At 35.5% G+C, this 20,747-nt stretch overlaps 2 protein-coding genes across 3 annotated transcripts; both read right to left on the bottom strand.

Moving 5' to 3' along the window:
• Window positions 1–7: 7 nt before the first annotated feature.
• Window positions 8–6,146, bottom strand: hacd4 (3-hydroxyacyl-CoA dehydratase 4). 2 transcript variants are annotated; one of them, XM_017472201.3, is made up of 7 exons: window positions 5,825–6,146; window positions 5,292–5,398; window positions 3,014–3,141; window positions 2,784–2,893; window positions 2,431–2,537; window positions 252–383; window positions 8–158 (listed from the first exon to the last, which is right to left on the bottom strand). In XM_017472201.3, the coding sequence occupies exons 1-7, from the start codon at window positions 5,878–5,880 to the stop codon at window positions 76–78; spliced, it is 723 nt and encodes a 240-aa protein (XP_017327690.1). In that variant the 5' UTR covers window positions 5,881–6,146; the 3' UTR covers window positions 8–75. The 2 variants fall into 2 exon arrangements, with proteins under 2 accessions (XP_017327690.1, XP_017327691.1); XM_017472202.3 differs by having other exon boundaries at window positions 5,738–5,857.
• A 4,847-nt stretch (window positions 6,147–10,993) lies between these two features.
• fcer1g (Fc epsilon receptor IgFc epsilon receptor Ig) lies at window positions 10,994–19,055 on the bottom strand. The gene is given in 5 exon segments (NM_001200294.1): window positions 10,994–11,279; window positions 11,463–11,489; window positions 12,452–12,490; window positions 12,729–12,820; window positions 18,941–19,055. Coding segments are annotated over 5 exon segments (237 nt in total). The 5' UTR covers window positions 18,960–19,055; the 3' UTR covers window positions 10,994–11,219.
• Between the last annotated feature and the right edge of the window lie 1,692 nt (window positions 19,056–20,747).

Raw genomic sequence — 20,747 nt, forward strand, 5'->3', positions numbered from 1 at the left:
TTTTCACTTAAAGAAAAAAAAGTTACTTTATTTTGTGCAGTAATCATGGAGAAGTGTCATCAATTTTCTCTTCAGTTAGCCAATTTTCATCTTCTTATTCCAGTTGTTAAGAGAATGACTCCTTTCTTTGAGTAAGCTTCGTACTGTTAAGCCAGAAACTTCAGAACACAAAGATAAAAGCATATATTTAGCAGTTTTACCAGTCTTATTTATTCATTAGTGTTAATAATATATAGCACCGAGTTTCTCACCTGCTACCAACAGAGGGAGGTAAGCCATTAGCAGGTATGGGAAATGTACATAGACAGAGATGGGTGTTTCCAGCTGGACAGAATAAGTGCCTTCCGACTCGTAATATGGCAACGCCTGTAAAATACTGATTCCTTTAAAAAAAAAAATATCAAGGAATTAGATTTCTTGATTGACATCAACTGAAAATACTGACAAATTTACAAAAATAAGTGTGTGAGTGTGCTTGTAGAATGTGTGTAATTTCAGTTTTATACTTTAGACATTTTAGAAATGTTAGTCATTTGGCTGTGGTACAGCTGGAATGATCTGTTATCAACATATTTCCTGAAACCAACGTGCACACACTTGCTGTCTCAGCCAACACTCTCCCTTAGGCTTCTGCGCCACATGGCTTCCTGCTTGCTCAAATATGTTTCCTAACCATGTGCACTTTGTGCAACCCTTAGCAGCTATTTAATTAAACAATGGCCTGGTTTGTGTTTACACCATCCACATGGTCAGTAATCAGGACTTTGTAAATGTTTATGCTTAAGTCCACATAACTTGCTGATCGTAATTTGTTGCTCTGGCTTCATTTTCCAGATCAGATATTACATGGTAAATTTAACCCCTTGAAATTCCAGCTTATTGTCTATTCATCTTAAAGCATATAAGAACACCTGGTCTGTCAGCTATCTGCTCTTTTTCTTACATGAAATTAACTAGTGGGTGTCTAGATTTTCCACAGATGCACAGAGGTGACATTTATTATTTGAAGTGAAGTGAAGTACTAAGGAAAACATAGTGACCTATCTTGACTCCTTGCCACTGAAGGCTGAAAACTGACTAAGAATCTTAGTCATGATTTTCTGACAAATAGATTAGACTATTGTCTTTTTAATTGTTGCATTGTCTTGTCACATCCTACGTCACTCAGATCATCAATAGAAACAAATTAACAAAAAACAGATTTAAAAAAGGAATAGGGCAGAATCAGCTTATCCTAACAATCTTCTATCTCGGGTACTCTTCCTCTCCTTTTTTATATATATCTCTGTAAGTGCTAAAAAACCCATAACAGTTATTATTATTATGATGATTATTATTATGATTAGTCTCCCAACCCTTCAATTGATTTTAGTACCATTATACAGGTGCATCTCAAAAAAATTTAGAATATCGTGGAAGTTTTTTTTTCTCTGTAATTTAATTCAAAAAGTGGAACTTTAATATATTCTAGATTCATTCCACATAAAACGAAATATTTCAAGCCTTTTGTGTGTTAATCTTGAAAATTTTGGCTTACAGCTCATAGAAATTAAAAATCCAAAATCTCAAAATATTAGAATAAAGAATTAATAATACAGAAATGTCGACCTTCTGAAAAGTATGTTAATTTATGCACTCAATACTTGGTCAGAGCTCTTTTTGCAAGAATTACTGCATCAATGCAGTGTGGCATGGAGGCTATCAGCCTGTGGCACTGCTGAGGTGTTCTGGAAGCTCAGGTTGCTTTGATAGCGGCCTTCAGCTCGTCTGTATTGTTGGGTCTGGAGTCTCTCAGATTCTCTATGGAGTTCAGGTCAGGCGAGTTGGCTGGCCAATCAAGCACAATAATACCATGATCAGCAAACCAGTTACTAGTAGTTTTGGCACTGTGGGCAGCTGCAGAGTCCTGCTGGAAAAGGAAATCAGCATCTCCATAAAGCTCGTCAGCAGATGGAAGCATGAAGTGCTCTAAAATCTCCTGGTAGACGCTGCATTGACTCAACTCAAATGAAATGCAAAATTTACTTTCATCTGAAAACAGGACTTTGGACCACTGAGCAATGGTGTTTTTAGTAAAAAGCTCTTTTGACTTAATTAGCTGATTAGAGCTCTTCTCAGGTCAACACTGCTGTATTATAAATTCTTTATTATAATATTTTTGAGATAATGGAATTTTCCAGTGTTTTCTAGGAAAAACAGGAATTTTCTAGGAATTTTTCAGTGTTTTCTCATTTCTAGGAGCTGTAAGCCGTAATCATCAACATTAAAACAAAGAAAGGCTTGAAATATTTCACTTTATGTGTAATGAATCTAGAATACATGAAAGTTCCACTTTTTTAATTATTGATGGGGGGAAAAAAACTTTTCCACAATATTAAAATTTTTTGAGTTGCAACCGTATTTTGTTTCTCATGTCTGCTCATGTTGTACCTTCTGTGATCACAGATAATATGTAGACAGGGATGGCGATGGTGTAGCGCACCCACAGCATATTGAATGATGGTGTGCTAATGAGACACATCAGTTGATATGGGTACCTGTAGGACAGAACAGCCTTTCACAAACTGTGTTTCCTCCTTGTGTACTTCTAAATGGTTGCATGCAATGCATTTTGTAACACATCAAACAAAAGAACTTAACATTTCATGGAAACAGACTCTACATTTCACATTTAGCATGCACATGTGCTTTATGCTTAATTGCCTGAATTGGTCAAACATTTTTAGAATATCATTTATGACTGCTTTGTGTCTCACTGATGTGTGTAAGTGTAAGATCCGCACCTTATCAGGTGTAAAGTGTTCCACAGATAAAACAGCACACACACTACTGTTTTACTCTGAAACTCCTCTTGACTGATGATTAATAATAAAAGGAAATTTCTCTCAATCACCTGAAGAATAGAAGGGAAAGCAACACAATGTGTGGCATCTTAAATCAAAGAAAGGCTTCTACTTCAATAGGGACACTGGTTGATCTGGAAGCTATAAGGTATCTATAATGTCAGCATTACCTGGACAAGCCGAGGAAGGAGTTGACTCTCTTCTATTCCATCTGCAATGTGGAAAAGCTCCAGCACTGACAAGAGCAGGCACAGGCTCATCATCACTCCCACAAAATAAAATGTGCCAGCTAAAGCATCTAAATGACATGATAAAGGAGTACAGTAAGATTAGAGCATTAAACATAGGCTGATATAATAAGTTACTATTAAAATATATATATATAACTATCATTTTAGATTACAGTATTGTATTAAAAACAAAATTTTCCATTTAATTAAATGTTTAACTTTAGCTGCAACATTAGGCAGTATTTTAAGCATCACTTCCTGTTTTCTATACATTTAAGGATAACCATAGAGCCATCTTGGGACTGTGCAAATGCTGATGTACAGTGGATATTTATAAAAACAACAAAAAAACAAAGATATAACATGTCAGAACTTTTTTCATCTTTAATGTGTAGTTGCAGTCTATAAAAATAAAGTGAAAACTAATATATGTTTAAGAGGAAAAGGAGAAATAGAAAACTTACAAGAAGCTGGTTTATAATGGGAAATGTGACTGAGAATTAAACAGTCACATTCAGATTCATGCTAATAAGTATTTATAATACACCTGTATCAATACAGTGATTCTTATTCATCCAAAACAAAGATCAGCTGTTTCTGTAGATTTTTCTTGACATCACCTTGGCTCCATCTGACATCTGAAGCCATGGTCTGCAAAGAGCTTACAAAGCATGTAGGGCTCAAAGCATGAGTGGGCTCCAAAAGTCATTAGATCAAAACATTAGATGCACCATGGAAAACTGTGAAGGCCATCATCAAGTGAGGAAAATAACATCTCCAACAGCAAGACATCTCTCCAAAATTTACCAAAGGACAACAAGAAAACTTTTCAGGGAGACTGCCCAGACCTACGGTAACATTAAATCAGCTGCGGGAATATCTGGTATTGGTCCCTCCATGCATGTATTGACAATTTCGCATATTCTTCACATCTGGATATAGGTTAGGGTGGATAAGAAAGAGGCTCTTTCTCACACAAAAAAAACAACATCCAATACCACATAACTCACCCCAAACCATGTGGCAAAATGTTATGTTCTGATGAGACCAAGGTTGAACTTATTAATTAATAATGAACTTAATAATGACAGTAACCGTGGAGCTCGCTTTGTGTACTTCTTGCTTTGTGAAGTTTGGGCCTCTTAGTTCCAGTGAAGGGAAATTGTAATGCTACACCATACAAAGACATTCAAGACAATTGTATGCTCCCAACTTTGCAGTAACACTTTGGGGAAGAAAACACATATAGGTGTGGTGGTCAGGTGTCCACAAACTTTTGACCATACAAAGTATACTCTGGGTGATTCCATGATTAAGGTGTCATTTGTGTCCCGCTGATATTAGATTTACAAATATATGTCAAGTAAAGGTAAAACACGTTTAAATAGAGTAAAGTTTCCTTCACGACAGCCTATGGGCATATTTCTGATAAATAGCTTAAGCATGAATAAAAAACCTATCTACAGTGATTTGTGATCGGTCTACGTTAACCGTTAACCACATGTTTTGTATTTGTGAATTCCATGCTAAAAACTCAACCCTGTTATTTATTTAACAGCAAAATGCAGCCATCGCAGGCAAAGAATGAGTCCTGCTGGAAAACAAAACAAAACAAAACAATAGAAACCCTCATAAATGTTTTAATGGCGTTAATAGTTATAATGGGAATGGTCTATGTGGGTGTCTACTAGTAATTTGTTGCCTTCTATTAATGGAATAATACATCTAGTGGATACATTAAGGACCAGTAATGGTTAGCTGATGGTGTAATGGCATTTGTAGTGGCATTGGAATTTCAGTCATGCTTTCCAATTAGGGTTTTTTTTCAGCAGGAAGATGGGTCCACATGTTGTCTTGAATTTGATGTTGAATTATTATTAATATTATTATTATTATTTTATATTGTACTGGATGAAACATGTATGTAAACCAATTGTTGGCACTTGCCGACCCAATGCCGGTTGCATGCATGCTCTGGAGAGAAGTAGATAAGCAGTGTACGCTCAACTGTTTCTGTTAGTACGTTTCCTAAAGAAGTACTGCTATGCAGTATTGCAGTAACACTTACTAGGGTAATGCACTGCAAGTTTACTGTGTTTCTCTATGCCAGCTCACTACATGAACAACCCCTATTAGCTGCATTAGATCCCAAACTAAACAAACTCCACTATTCCTCTCCTCCTTGTCTGTATTTATTTAGCCCACATCTGCAGCTTACCCAATCCAAAAGAAAGAAATCTGGCTGTCATGTTGGAAAAGATCCACGTGTGTCCACAGAACTGGAGTAAATAGTAGGAGAACAGATAGACGAAGCCAATGCTGCACCTGTAGAGAGAAGACACATGAGACATATGAGGTAACGCAAAGCGTTTAACACTTGACTGACACTCATGACTGGACGTCAGGTATGTCAGACAGTTCCACTGGTATATCCCCCACACACACACACACTTTTGTATGTACTGCTATACTGAACGACGAAATAACTCTTTAAGAGTGCTGTGTTAAAGTTTGTGACCATTTCTCCCGCCCCAAAACACAGCGGTTCCCTGAACGAATAGTGTTTTAATTGTATTTTATGTGTGGACTAGACCAGCTCATATGCAGTACTACTGCCTAGACACCAGGACAAAACACGGCGAAATTCGTCCGCCGTTCACTTACTGTTTACACACAGAGTTCACATTACAGCTGAAATAAAGTCTGACAGGACTTGAAGATAGGCGTCTGTCACACAGAAGCGGTCCTCACCTCATTTCCGGCGCTGCTTCTCGCTCACTTTTTTGCAGTTTGTTCAACTTGTCCATCGCGTCTTCGGTCCTCGGCTTCCCCGTTTCCTCAGTGACGTAGGCAGGGCAGGACCTGCTGTGGGCTTCCCTTCCCTTTTTCCACAGTGGATTGACGGACTTGAGGAAATTCACGCATCTTTCTGACTTGGCTTGTTCTTAGAGACACGCATGAGGTTTGCAGGGTGTGTGTGGAAAAAATCTACAGACGCCCGCGCGAATAAAGAAAAGAAACCACTTCTGCATTTCTTTGAATTCTGCTGTGTCATATCCTACATTCTCCAACTAGCATTAGCCTACTACTTATAAGCAGCATCGCTGCATGACGACACACGCTAAAGAAACTATTTGTCTAGTCTGACCATCCCTGCTGAAAAGAAAATAAACCATCACAGAAATTCTCATGGTTTCCACTACTAATACAATTACAAACCATCCATCCAGTTCTATGGATGTCCTACACAGGGACGTGGGGAACCTGGAGCCTATCCCAGGGAACTCGGGGCACATGGCGAGGGACACCCTGAACGGGGTGCTAACCCATAACAGGGCACAATCGCACACCCACACACACATCCATTCACACGATGGCAGTCAGCCTACAGCGCATGTCTTTGCACTGGGGGAGGAAACCGGAGTACGGGGAGAACATGTATACTCTATGCATACAGGGAGGAGGAGAGAATCAAACACCCAACCCTGGTGGTGCGAGGCAAACGTTCTAACCACTAAGCCCCATCAACTAACCATTAAAACTATTGCAAGTTTTGTGAGGGTTTTTATTGTTTTGCATTCTAACATTCATTCTAACATATTGTTTGTAGGTGGGAGGAAAACCAGAGAATCCAAAAGGAATCCACAGGGACACAGGAAGAACATACACAGACTGTGCAGAGAGAGGAGCCTGAGATCAGGCTCAAACCAGGGTCCCTGGAGATGTGGGGCAGCAGTTCTGCCTTATTTGAACTCATTACAATGTTATCAGATATTATTGATACTAGATAGTAAACACTAATTAGTGGTCTGGTCAGAGCTCAGGAATTCAGGATGGTCTCCTGAGCTCTGAGTTCCTCGAGGATATCAAATTAACATGGCTGCTCACAACATGAACAATAAACAAAGCAGCACTTATTACCTTTAAATGAGTTATGCTGTATATACAAGTATTTGCTTTAAATCAATGAACTTACAAGCATTCGCATGTTAAACCTATTTATTAAATCTAAAACATTTATTATACAGTTTGCTGTTTTGATGAGGAAAATACACATCAATCGTCAAAGTTAACTGGCTAGCTAATTGCTAACAAAAGACAAAAATGTAGACATCAATGGGTTTGTACACTTTGTAGCTCGAAAGCATGAAGTACAAAAATGAAATAATTCCAAGTTCTTACTTCTCGTTTCTGAGATTACAACTAATATCTCAGAAGTCCGGTAGGTCCATTAAATCACCATTACCCCACAGCCTGTCACCACAAAGTGACAATCAGAGACCACTTGACAATCATAGCACACATTTGAACCTTACTTTAAAAACAGTTACAGAGTTTAACCCATGAGTATGGAAAACTAAAAATCTGCAAGATGCCAGCTCCATATGAATGGTATCTTTGCCAGAGCCATATCACCCTGCAGCTCTTGCCTGGTTGCCCCCTGAAGCTAAGCAGGGTTGAGCCTGACCAGTACCTGGCTGGGAGGCCTCCTGGGGACTGCTAAGGTTGTAGCTGGAAGTGGTATTAGTGAGGCCAGCAGGGGGTGCTCACTGTGTTGGTCCTAATGCCCCAGTATAGTGAAGGGGACTCTATACTGTAAAAACAGCACTGACTTTTGGATTAGACGTTAAAATCGAGGTCCTCACTCTCTACGGTCATTAAAAATCACATGACACTTCTGCAATAACCCCAGTATCCTGGTGAAAATCCCCCATTGGGGAATTTCCCTCATCTATTATGGCCCTCTAATAATCTCCATCTCTGAACTGGCTACTTCACTCTCCTCTCCTCTCCACCAATAGCTGGTGTTTGGTGGGCGTTGTGGCGCACTAAGCTGCCATCATCCAGGGGTAGGAGTGCTATACACTGGTGGTGGTTGAGTCTCCCCCCCCCTCCCCCCTTTAAAATATAAAAAGATTTGAGTGCCTAGAGAAGCACTAAATCTAAGGAATTATTATTATTATTATTATTATTAATAAAATATCCTTAGAAACACAACAAGGAGCCATTATTAGCCTGCAGTATGCTCATTCATTCATTCATCTTCAGGAAGAGCCCTATCCTAGGAACAATAAGTATACAGAAATGCTCACACTTATTTGCAATCTTCTACAGACCTAAGAGCAATTTAGAGTAGCCAACAACTTACTGAGGTGAGAAAAACTCAGAAACCCAAACAGAGGCAGGGAAAACACAGGATCAAACCATGGATCAAACCATGCAGGACCAGCATTCCCTGCTTTACCACTGTAATTGATATGAAAACAGAAAGTAACAAGTATGGCCAAAATATTAGCATATAGAAATATTTTCCAAGATTTGGGGTTTGACCTGGGTGCTCACTACAAAGGCTGCGTCATTCTCATTAATGTGATCTGCATCATTGTGTTCTCTGGAGCAAAGGTTATATGTCTTCTAAGGGGTTCCAGCAGGTTGTGGCCTGCTGTGGTAAACCACAATGCATTCTCTTAACAGTCAAGGCAATTTCTAACATGACTGTTAGAAATCTTTTCAATAATAACTCACCTATATTATTATAATAATAGGCATTTCTTAGGCTTCAACTCAAATTCTCAGAAGAGATTCTCAAGATCTCTTTTGCTCCTACTATCCGGCATTGGTAGGGCTAAAAAACAAGGTGTACAAATGTCAATTTTAATCATAATGTCATACATATCTTTAAAACTTCGGTAATAAGAAAGCAAAATCAGTATTGATCAGAAGCCAGCTCAGGCTTATACCGTGGTGTGTTCTAAAACAAAAAAAAAGGAAATAAAGAAGTAAAATCAGCCTTCAAATATGTTTTTGTTGTCAGAGAAAAGATTCCAAAATCAGGCACGAATGTGGACTGGTTGTAGTTAAAAAGCTTGGTTTTGGAATCTTTGCTCTGACAACAGTGGGATGAGCAAATTTTCCTGGCTTGATTTTCTCTCCTTCCAGTGCACCTTGACTTTGTATTTGGATACTAGATGCAGTCTTTGCACTACTTTTTTTTTTTTTTTTTGACAGTTTCACTTTTCTTGAGCAAGTTCCTAAAGGAAAAAGCTATTCCTATAATTAGGAATTAATTTCTCTGTCCCTTATACATAAACATTTATCATGACAGTTTATGTTCAATTGTATAGCAGTGTAATGTTGCCATTAGGGGTAATTATCATGACATCTTCAGCTACGTTATATGCTAATGTTTGTTAAGTTTATCTTAGTTAGCATGTTTTATTTCATGTTTTATGATAGATGTTATGACACTTTCATAGCGCTTCAGAAAAATGCATTACATCTGCTCGGACATATAGTAGGTCTCACTTGACCTGCATGATTTCTTTTAAATCCAACTCGGCATCCTGACCCAATGAGGCATCAACACTACCTTCAACCACCATGCCACCCACAGCCTTCTTCTGGATTTTAATTCAAACATTTCCATGCACTGTAGCTATTGTATAAATATTTAATCTAACGTCCTTTTCATTTAGTGGTGCCTAAACTATTATTTATGCTCATCATATAAACCTGTTATTTATTAGAATTGTGATTAGATTTTTTTGACATAGTCTAGGTTAGAGATGTTCTGTTATAAGAAAATAGCTTATCAGTGGACATGATATAAAATATTTTATGACAGTCATCAATTCCAAATCAAGATTAAAGCAATGCTAACTAAAGAGCATGCATCAAAAATTTGTATCTGACATAATAAGCTGTGATGGTATGCTGTGCTCCCTAATAGCTAGTTAATTCAAATAAGACTGCCAAATTGTCTAGCTTCTACATGCTCATTTCATATAAAGTTACTTGGCAGTCCCATAGGCGGTGAATATGATGCCTTGCAACATTCCTTCTCTCATTTTATCCTCCATGGCTGAGTGTGCAAGAAAAAAAAATACTGTTGATACATATACAGTGAAATTCTTTATTCTAGCATGTTAGGAAGTTGGGGTTAGAGCATAGGGTCAGTCATGATACAGCACCACTGGTGCAGATAGGGTTAAGGGCCTTGATCAAGGGCTAAAACATGGCAGCTTGGCAATGCTGGGACTTGAACTCTTCTGATCAATAGTCATTGAGCTGCCACTGTCCTAGCAGAACACAGCGACTTCTCATAAACTTGCCCACACTGAAGCTGATGTCTCAACTTTGTTTCAGCAGAAATGGTTAATAGGTTCTTCAAGACAGTTATTTGACACCAGAAGTTATAGTAATACAGCAAGGTTGAGTTTATATAAAAATATAGGTATGATGGTTAATGGCTTATAACAAACAGGCTCAAATGTTTTACAGAAAGAAATTAAGCAAGAGAATAATACAAAAAACAGCCCAAAAGGGCAATCCAGAGAATTATACAGATGATAAAATACAAAATCATAAATAACAGAGAACCCAAACATTCAGTGGTGGAGACATGTTCACAGTGAAACATGTGCATACATGCTGCTCTCTGGCGCTTGATGTCAAAACTGCATGAACATCTAAATCAAAAGCACAGAAAGAGTACAATATTCATTTATATACCCAGGGCTGTAGTCCTGATGTAATGTACGTCATTTCTGTCACACAACCAACATGATCAGAAACAGGAAGTTAATCAGCACTGTGGTTGGAGGAACGGTTGTTGCTATAGTAGCCAGAGATATGTCATACATCTTTGCAGAAGAGAAACACCACAAGTAGGCAAATGTTTTTAGCAATTTAGCAATTATACAAAATTAGCCAGAACTTGTGAAAAGTGTGTGCATACAGGGAAAATAAAAGAGAGAAAGACATTAAGTACATAAATGTACAATTATTCAGCATTAATGACATTTTGTTCATAGAACAAAAATGTTAATTTCTCAAATATCCCAATAGCTTTTACTTTCTATGATGCTACTTTTCTAACTTTACTTTCCTCATAAAATTGTTTACTACTTGTATGATTCAAATACATATATACTTTCCAAAATTATGAAGACATTAAAAAATTTACAATTATTATAAGCTTTTTAGTAAAATTTGATAGAAGTCTGTCTCTAGCATTACAGTGCATTTCTATTCAAAGACTGTTGCTTAGTTTGTACGTCAGTCAACAGGAATACGACAACAAAATAAAGCTAAGAAGAGAAAAATAAAACGATCACATCATTTTTTTTCTCCTGCTATGTCCATCTTATGATTTGGTCTTCAAGTTTATGGCCTCATAGGTATCTTGAGTACGATGTGAAAGTCCCTGAGAAAGTTACAGAAAGAGGTTGGTAAAGTAATTTCACAGCTCTTACACACCCATGTCAACTTTTTCTAAGTTAATTGAGTTCAGTCTCAAGCCCTGAGTATACTCAGGCATGCTGGGAAATAGAAAATACTAAACTGTAGAGTGTAAATTATCATTCCTGGTTGTAATGGCAAAACTTACCTCATAGACTCCCTCTGATGCTTCCTTCTGCAAGATTGAAAAGAACAACAAAAAGAACAAACTGAAAACAGAGGCTGCTTGAGACAGGTGACATGTTTTATTCAACTCATTTATAACCCCACACTTTGAATAATTGTTGATATGAAGCATAATTAACAAGTCACTCTAGACTACCCATCAAGTTCTACATGTGTCGTGTGAGAAGTGCTTGCACAATACATAGAACAAAATATGAGGAAGTTAGAAGAATAAAAGGAAGAGGAGTGGACAGGCAAGCATTAGTGTAAGAAAGAAAAATTCTAGTAGATAGCACATCCATCTTCAGCTAACTTCCACAAAAACCACAGTGCACTTATATGTCTTCTGCTAATATCAGCTGAGGTAGCAGTAGCGGATACTGGTTTTATCAAGAATGTTGAATGTAGTAATACCTTAAAGTCAAACCTTTGTGTAACTATAAAACTTCTGTTATCAGATTATTATCTAGCACCCTACATTCTATCTAGCACTCTAATGGAGTCCTTGTTTTGTCTCCAGGGGTTCTGTGTAGAGCTATGTAGAACATTTCCCTTTCAGGAAATGTTCCAAGTAGAACACTTTATGGCAGATAGAAACCTTAATGACCCAACCCCCCCCCACACACACAAAGATTTCGAATAAATGCTACATTATCTCAAAACTCTAAAGTTATAAGTTAAGTCACAAAAAAGCTAGTCAATTATGTAACATTGTACCGTCCATATGTACTTATTATTGTTGTAATTATTATATAATTAGTATTGTTGGTTGTACTAATTGTGTGTGTGACTTAATAATTAATAAATAAATAAATAAATAAATAAATAAAAAGAGCCAAAAAGTTTTCTTTTTGTTACTGAGGTCAAGGTCAGAGTTTGATTTTGGTGTAGGTAAGGCATTAATTAGCTGCGTTATTAATATGTCAGTGAAAGGTCCTTGCAGGAATAGTATGGCAAGTGTGTGTGTGTTACCTTTGCAGAAGCCTGTTTTTTTGCTAGTTCCTGCTGAATCTGTATGTTTGAAAACAACAAAATTTGCAAAAGAGATGTGATTGAGGTTATATATTTTGCTTGTACAGTATATGCGAACGTTTGAAAAAGGAATTTTTTTAGAAGCTGCTACTATGTGCTAATTAAAAATAAAATGAATGTGAAAATATTTGCCCAGAAATATGTAAAATTCACATCAAAACCAAATCACAAACAATGATGACACAAATAATAATAAAAAATATAAAAAGGTGTGTACCTTCATTCTGCAGTAAAGGATAGTTAGGACAAGTCCGTAGACGAACAGAACGGCATCCAAGATATAGCAGACGTTTGCCTCATCCATAGCAGCTTTCACAAGGAAATAAATAGATTTCAGTATTAAAGATCAACTTATGCTTGTCATCACCCTCAATGAGGAGTTTTAATGTGATACTATTAAGAGTTTTTTTTATTATTATTTTTTCTTCATATTAGTTCTGTTAATAGATATGTAAACCATGGGAAACAAAAGTCTGCTGCATGCCAACGGCGTGCTGTGATGCAGCCTGAATTGTTTTCCTCTTCTTCTACCATAGCAATTTACCAACACAATTTCATTTATTTAAAAAAATTTCATACTTGTTATCCATTTATAGTTACCTTAAAAATCTTAGGCACCCTATTTTTTCTTTTAGTACAAACTTTGTTATAGATTTTTTTTTTTTTTTTACGACTTCTACATTATTGAGTCAGTACAAAAACAATTTAGATTTCCAAACATTAGTTTTCCAGCACAAAATTAAATGTTAAAAGAAAAATGTTTGTATGTCAGAAAAGAAATATATTATGTAAGAGGCCACTTTTCAGACAAAGACATAATGAAGGCTGTTGGATTTTGCTACAAAAAAAGGGCACCAGTCAAAGTCTTCAGAAGAACTGTGGCTGGTTCTGCAAGATGCTCAGTAAAACTTACCAGCTAATTTCCTTATAAAACTACACTAATTGTAACTGAAATTACTATATTTTTTTAAGCAAATGGTCGTCACAACAAATATTGACTTAGTTTCATTTATTACAGTTTACTGCACTTAATAATATTTTTTTAAATGTAGAAACATTTAATTTAATTCTTTTTGAAGGTATCTTTGCTCTACAGCATATCTTTACATGTGCTTAAGTCTTTTGCACTGTACTGTATGTGAAAAAAATTACTTCTTATGATCACTTTTGATCAGAGATATAAAGATATTCTCTCAACAGCCTCTCTTTTATCTCTGTCTTGAAGTTAATAAGGCAATAAAAGCAACCTGGTATGTTACTGTAAAACTGAAAAGCACAAAGTCCATCCTGAAGATATTCCCATAGTTGAACAATTACTGATCATTACAAACCACATGAGACCTCTTGCATAAATATTACATTAACATTTCCTTAAAGAAAACTTCACTATATCATTAGACACTTTTCTTTAACATAGTGACATTGTGTATGGGTAAATGACTGTCAGAGCATCTCCAAAACTACAAGTCTTGTGGGGTGTTCCCAGTATGCAGTGGTTAGTACCTACCAAAAGTGGTCCAAGGAAGGACAACTGATGACCCGGTGACAGGGTCATGGGCACCCAAAGGCTCATTAATGTGTGTGGGGAGCAAAGGTTAGCCTGTCTGGTCCAATCCCACAGAAAAACTGTTGAAAAAGTTAATGCTGGCTATAATAGAAAGGTGTCAGAACACACAGTGCATATGTCAGAACACAGCTTGCTGCATATGGGGCTGTGTAGCTGCAGCTCCACTGCCGGAAGCACTTACAATGGTCATGCAAGCATCAGAATTGGACCATGGAGCAATGGAAGAAAGTGGTCTAGTCTGATGAATCCCGTTTTCTTTTACATCACGTGGACGACCGGTTGCATGCGCATCGCTTAACTGGGGAAGAGATGGCACCAGAATGCACTATGGAAAGAAGGCAAGCCAAGAGGAAGTGTGATGCTCTGGGAAATGTTTTTTGACATATACTACCTACCTAAACATTGTTGCAGACCAAGTACACCCCTTCATGGCAGAGGTATTCCCTGTTGGCAGTGGCCTCTTTCAGCAGGATAATGCGCCCTGCCACACTGCAAAAATTGTTCAGGAATGGTTTGAGGAACATGACAAAGTGTTCAAGATGCTGACTTGGCCTCCAAGTTCTCAAGATCTCAATCTGATCGAGCATCTGTGGGATGTGCTGGACAAACAAGTCTGATCCATGGAGAAGTTCAATCCACCTTGCAACTTACAGGACTTAAAGGATCTGCAGCTAATGTCTTGGTGCCAGATACCACAGCACACCTTCAGAGGTCTTGTGGAGCCCATGCCTTGATGGGTCAAAGCTGTTTTAGGAGGACCTATACAATATTAGGCAGGTGTTTTTAATGTTATGGCTGATTTAGTGTATATTTATATATTTTAGCTTTTTCACTGCAACTACCGCAGCTCGATGTTGCACAGCATTGTATTGAACATATTGCATGTAACTGCACTTTATTCCTCATATTGTTCACACTTTCTCTGCCATCTATCTTTTATATCCTTTATATTATATTTTTCTTTTTCTACTTCTATGCAAGTAAATTCTGTTTTATGTAAATTCTGTTTTTATGTCACTGGACAGGCATGAAAAGCATTTCACTGCACATCATATTGTGTATGATTGTTGTGTATGACCAGTAAAGTTTGAATTTGAATTTGTACACTCCTGGGCAAAAAACGTGGCCCAAACTCAAAATGGACCATTAATTGTTTAATTAAAACAAATAGATAAAGTAACTTAGTGCATATGTGATAGCTTTTCCCATTGATTAAAAAAAAAGAAAAAAATGTTTAAGCCTTGTGTGTAAACTTAAAACATGTTACTTCACGGTAAATTTGTCGCAAAATTTCCTTAAAGTGCCTTCGCAGCAGTTCACTGCCAGCTGTCAGTCGCTGTGAGCTAGATTTAACAGCAATTTTAATTAGCATAATGCGTTATTAGAATAACCTGTTGTTTTACAAAAATTATCAACAAGATTATACAATAAAAAATATATCAATAAAAAATTAACCCACACTCATGAATCATAGTCCTCAGGGTTTATTTTCCATATTTAACAAAAAGAAAGATCGACAACCTAGGCAAGCTCACAAACTGAAAGGCTATTGGTTAAACATTTTTTTTTTTTTGCTAAAATATGTAGAATAAAGTGTGTAGGACATGTGGTATATTTTATTTTGTTGTATTTATTCGTTTATTTTTTTTGAGAGTAATAGTCTTATAGAAGGTGATACTCATGGTCTTGTCCTGTCTAGTGTGTGTGGGAGACTACATACCTAATAATATTGCAATTTCATATCTAAGCACAAAAAAATTTACAATCAAAATTTATTCAATTTGTGTATTACTGGTCCATTGTGCTGTATCGGTGCTTCTACTGTTACCTTAAATGGGCAACTCAACTAGCTGGTCATCCATAACCCCTAATCAAAAGGGTAAAAATCCAAAGATCTTTTCCCATTGATTAAAAAAAAAGAAAAAAAATGTTTAAGCCTTGTGTGTAAACTTTTTTATTAATTAATTAATTGATTGTTTGACTGATTTATTAATTAATTTATTATATTTTTCCTTTATTTTAATTCTGTACACCTGTGTTAGTTTGAATTTTACATCAAACATTTTAATAATTATCATGATTTTGCCCTTTGCATTCAAGAAGACTATACGTGAATTTCCCTGTTTCTTTTCCTCCAAACGGTTCACCGCAGCAAAAGTACACAAGCAAATGGTGGCACAAGATATCTCAGGAGTGCATTTGTTTAATTCTTACTCATTTTCTGCCCAATGATTTGTTGTTATGACCATTAAAAGTTGTTATGATTTCTTGGCACATTTTTTTGCCCAGGAATGTATAATATGTATAATAACGTGAAGGCAATTTACAGAGTTTGTGCTCTTTGACTAAAGTGGTTAACTCTGTTCTGTAAAATGTGGAAGTGACCAATGTATTTTTAATCTGTGGTTCACACCAGTTACTCTGAGATATGTGTTTCTTTTTCAGTTTCAAGCCTAAACCAGTTAGAACTGTACAGTTACTTGCTGAAGATCATCATCATGCACTTATATACAGTACATAGCAATAGATTTTGTTTTAAAGGATCTATCTGAAACTGTAAACACTGTATTTGTATCCTCTTGCATACATATCAGCCTTAGATAGTGAAGATACTGTATAAAATATATTATACATAGATTACCTTAGCTCTTACATTAAATAAGTAAAAAAAATTTCCACACAGCCACAGACAGTTAGACAGTTTATTATTTGTTTGTATTACGGCAATGAGAATTCCATGCCAGAGCACCGATACAGCCTTTTCATTATTTTTGTTTTTTTTTAATGTTTTATTTTTCATTTGATTTTATCCCTTTATATCTCTGTATTGTTTAGTCTAAAATAATGAGAAGAAAGTCTAATTATATATTATACAAACAGAAAACCCTGTTAATATTTAAAAATTTGTAGAGTTCTCATTTAGCAGCCTCTTCTACTTGTTATTAAAATATCTAGGATGTACACTAGATACAAAGAGTTTATAAATTATTCCCAGCATTGACTTTCCTTAAGGGACATTTTAGGCATGATTAAGCCTCTCAGGACAAAAACAACAAAGATGCATATAACTACCAATGAAAAAAAGATAAAGTCAATGCAAGTCAAACGTTTTAAATACTTATTTAAGCAGTAACACAGACAAGACAATAAGTTACAGAATGCCAGTTAAATAACTAAGGAATAAACAACCCAATGGGATGTGTTGTTATAGTAAAATGATCTGTACTCCTGGGCAAAAAAATGGGCCAAGCCCAAAATGGCAAAATATTAAACTTTTATGGTTATAAAAACTAATCATTGGTCAGAAAATTAGCAAGAATTAAATATATGCACGCCTGAAATATCCTGTGCACCATTTGCTTGTTTACTTTTGATGCAGTGAACTGTTTGGGGAAAAGAAACAGGGAAATTCACTTATATAGTCTTCTTGTATGCAAAGGTAAAATCATGATAATGATTAAAATGTTTGATGTAAAATTCATACTAATACATGTCTGGGTGTGCTAAAATAAAATAAATAAATTCATAAAATTAAAATAAAAAGCTGTCCACACGTTTACCAACAAATCTTATACATTTAAAGAAATCAAAGGGAAAAGCTTTGCCATACTAAGTTACTATTTCTAATAATATCTATTTGTTTCATTCTTGCCAATTTCCTGCTCAATTTGTTGTTAAGTCCATTAAAAGATTAATAGTTTGCCATTTTGGACTTGGTCCATTTTTTACTTCTGAGAGTATATGCTTAATTAAAGTGAGAAATAGCTCAATTCCATTCTACTTATCCCTCACTGCAGGAAAATGACACCATAGCAAGTGAAAATATCTTGAATATAGTCCTATTTATTTTGTACTTCCTATTAATACTTAATATTAACTACATTAAGCATATTTCTAGACGTTTATTTGACTAAATTCAAGCTTCAAATAGTCTTATTCTATTGGCATAAAATTTTATAATGATTTTTCTAATTGTAAGCATTTATTTCTAGAAAGAGCGAAATGATCTGCCAATAGAACAAGAAAATGTAACACTTTTGATCAACAGCCTTTCATCAACACCCAGATGCACAAATAGGGTTATAACATTCATCAGGGTCATTAGGGTATTAACTATTCGAATTAATGCCACATTTGAATAGCTTACACACCTCAATAATGTTAATAAATATGTACAACAAACTTACACTATTCTGAAACAAAGTCTGCTTCATGATGTTTTAAAACAGTGGAAATGCACTATACAATGATGTATTTGTCGTAGGTGTGAATTAAATATTATAAAATCAGTGTTGTGTTATTTCTTTCTTTTATGGTGTCTAAAAGTGCATGACTGTGATTGGGATAGAAACTTTTTTCCACTGGCTTTATTCCAACATTGGCAACTCTCTCTGTTTTTGTTTATATTTAACATCGGAAGACTGAATGGTCCAAATTTTTCCATAGCTAATATAAACAAAATAAATAAATAAATAAAATAAAGAGACATTTTTTTCTGATCAATGATATTTTAGTACCGGAAGACATAAATTACTGTAAATTCTGAACAAGGAAATTACTACAAGCTTGAGTTATGTTTACCTGGGTTGTGAGACTGATTCATCAATTTTTTAAATCAATAGATAAAAAAAATCTATTGGTTAAGTATAAAGTACATTAAGGAACTTTATATATATATATATATATATAAATATATAAATACATAAATATAAATATATGTTACCTGGTGTCTAGCTCTGAGACAGTATCATTGACCAGTTTCCTTCTGATACTCATATCATACATAACTTCAAAGAGGTAAAATATAAATCCTGTGATATAAACTTACATCAATTACATTATATTAGAGTTACATTACTTACCAGCTTGGCCAATGGTCATAGAAAGAGGAATGAGACAAAGCAGTGTGAATCCAGACTTCGTTATAACTCAAACTTAAGCCTTACAGAGAAACAGAACCAAACTGCGTCAATGGACAGCTAGCTTTCAGGAAACTGACTTGAGCAGAGCTTGAGAGGCGTACGAGGGGAAGTTGTGGTATGTGCATGTCCGTTTTGCAGATTAAGCCAACCCCACACCACTTTAAAGTATTTTTCTTCTCTGACTCTATCACTGTGGTTCTCTTAAATGTCAAACGCTTTGTCATACTTAGTGGCATGATTCTATGCTATTTTTCTGTGTTCAAGACATTGAACATGTTCTGACTGTATAAATATTCACCATGTGATATTAGTAGTGTCCAATTGTACAATTGTGATATTGTAGTGTCCAATTGTTCCAATTGTGACCAAAGGTTCAGCTTTGAAATCGTCATGAAAACCGGATGTTGATATCATTATTGTTACTACTCATTCATCAAGTTCCTCAGCTAAATTGTCTTAGTAAAAAAGTTTTTTTTTTTAAACCCCACATCTATACATTGCTTTTGACTTTTGACTCTTGACAGTACAAAGGTATAATATTGCAGCCATGCCCCTGTATTTATATGAGTTAAAACATGTTACTTCACGGTAAATTTGTCGCAAAATTTCCTTAAAGTGCCTTCGCAGCAGTTCACTGCCAGCTGTCAGTCGCTGTGAGCTAGATTTAACAGCAATTTTAATTAGCATAATGCGTTATTAGAATAACCTGTTGTTTTACAAAAATTATCAACAAGATTATACAATAAAAAATATATCAATAAAAAATTAACCCACACTCATGAATCTTAGTCCTCAGGGTTTATTTTCCATATTTAACAAAAAGAAAGATCGACAACCTAGGCAAGCTCACAAACTGAAAGGCTATTGGTTAAACATTTTTATTTTTTTGCTAAAATATGTAGAATAAAGTGTGTAGGACATGTGGTATATTTTATTTTGTTGTATTTATTCGTTTATTTTTTTTGAGAGTAATAGTCTTATAGAAGGTGATACTCATGGTCTTGTCCTGTCTAGTGTGTGTGGGAGACTACATACCTAATAATATTGCAATTTCATATCTAAGCACAAAAAAATTTACAATCAAAATTTATTCAATTTGTGTATTACTGGTCCATTGTGCTGTATCGGTGCTTCTACTGTTACCTTAAATGGGCAACTCAACTAGCTGGTCATCCATAACCCCTAATCAAAAGGGTAAAAATCCAAAGATCCAATTAGTAACAAATAACATTAAATAAATAAATAAATAAATAAATAAATAAATAAATAAATAATGTATTTCATTGTGTGACTGTTTTTTGTAGCATTTCGCAAGAAATTAGCATCAAGAGTCAAGCCACAGCTGATAGTCAACAAGAGGTATGTTAAAAAAAAAGAAAAAAGAAAAAGAAAAAAATTATCTTAAAGACTAAAGTGTTTCTCCTGTCTATTCTAGATCACATACAAGTTACAAAGTAGTTTTGGAGGCATTTGTATATTTATAAAGTCCATCAGTTTTCACCTGCACAGAAGGTGATCAAGCCTCTATAATTTGCCTGCTACAAATGTGCCACACAAGTTGTTAGTAGTAACAGTGACCTGTGCATTTTGTGTACCATAAATATCAGTCTGAATTAATAGCAGGTTGGACATGTTACAATGCACTGGGACTTAACAGCTTTACCTAGAGTCAGCAACAGAAGTGTTGTTTTAATACTTAATTTTACAGAAGATTATTAGAAGAGAAAGTGAGAGAGATATACTTCAG

This window comes from Ictalurus punctatus, chromosome 7 (assembly GCF_001660625.3).
Source record: "Ictalurus punctatus breed USDA103 chromosome 7, Coco_2.0, whole genome shotgun sequence".
Lineage (NCBI taxonomy): Eukaryota > Metazoa > Chordata > Actinopteri > Siluriformes > Ictaluridae > Ictalurus > Ictalurus punctatus.

What these genes read in the sequence shown, in the direction of transcription:
- hacd4 (XM_017472201.3), bottom strand. Translation starts at nt 5,880, where the DNA reads ATGGACAAGTTGAACAAACTGCAAAAAAGTGAGCGAGAAGCAGCGCCG. An exon ending in ATTTCTTTCTTTTGGATTGG is followed by an intron (nt 3,142 to 5,291) that starts GTAAGCTGCAGA and finishes CATGTCATTTAG; the next exon opens with ATGCTTTAGCTGGCACATTT. An exon ending in AACACTTTACACCTGATAAG is followed by an intron (nt 2,538 to 2,783) that starts GTGCGGATCTTA and finishes TCTGTCCTACAG; the next exon opens with GTACCCATATCAACTGATGT.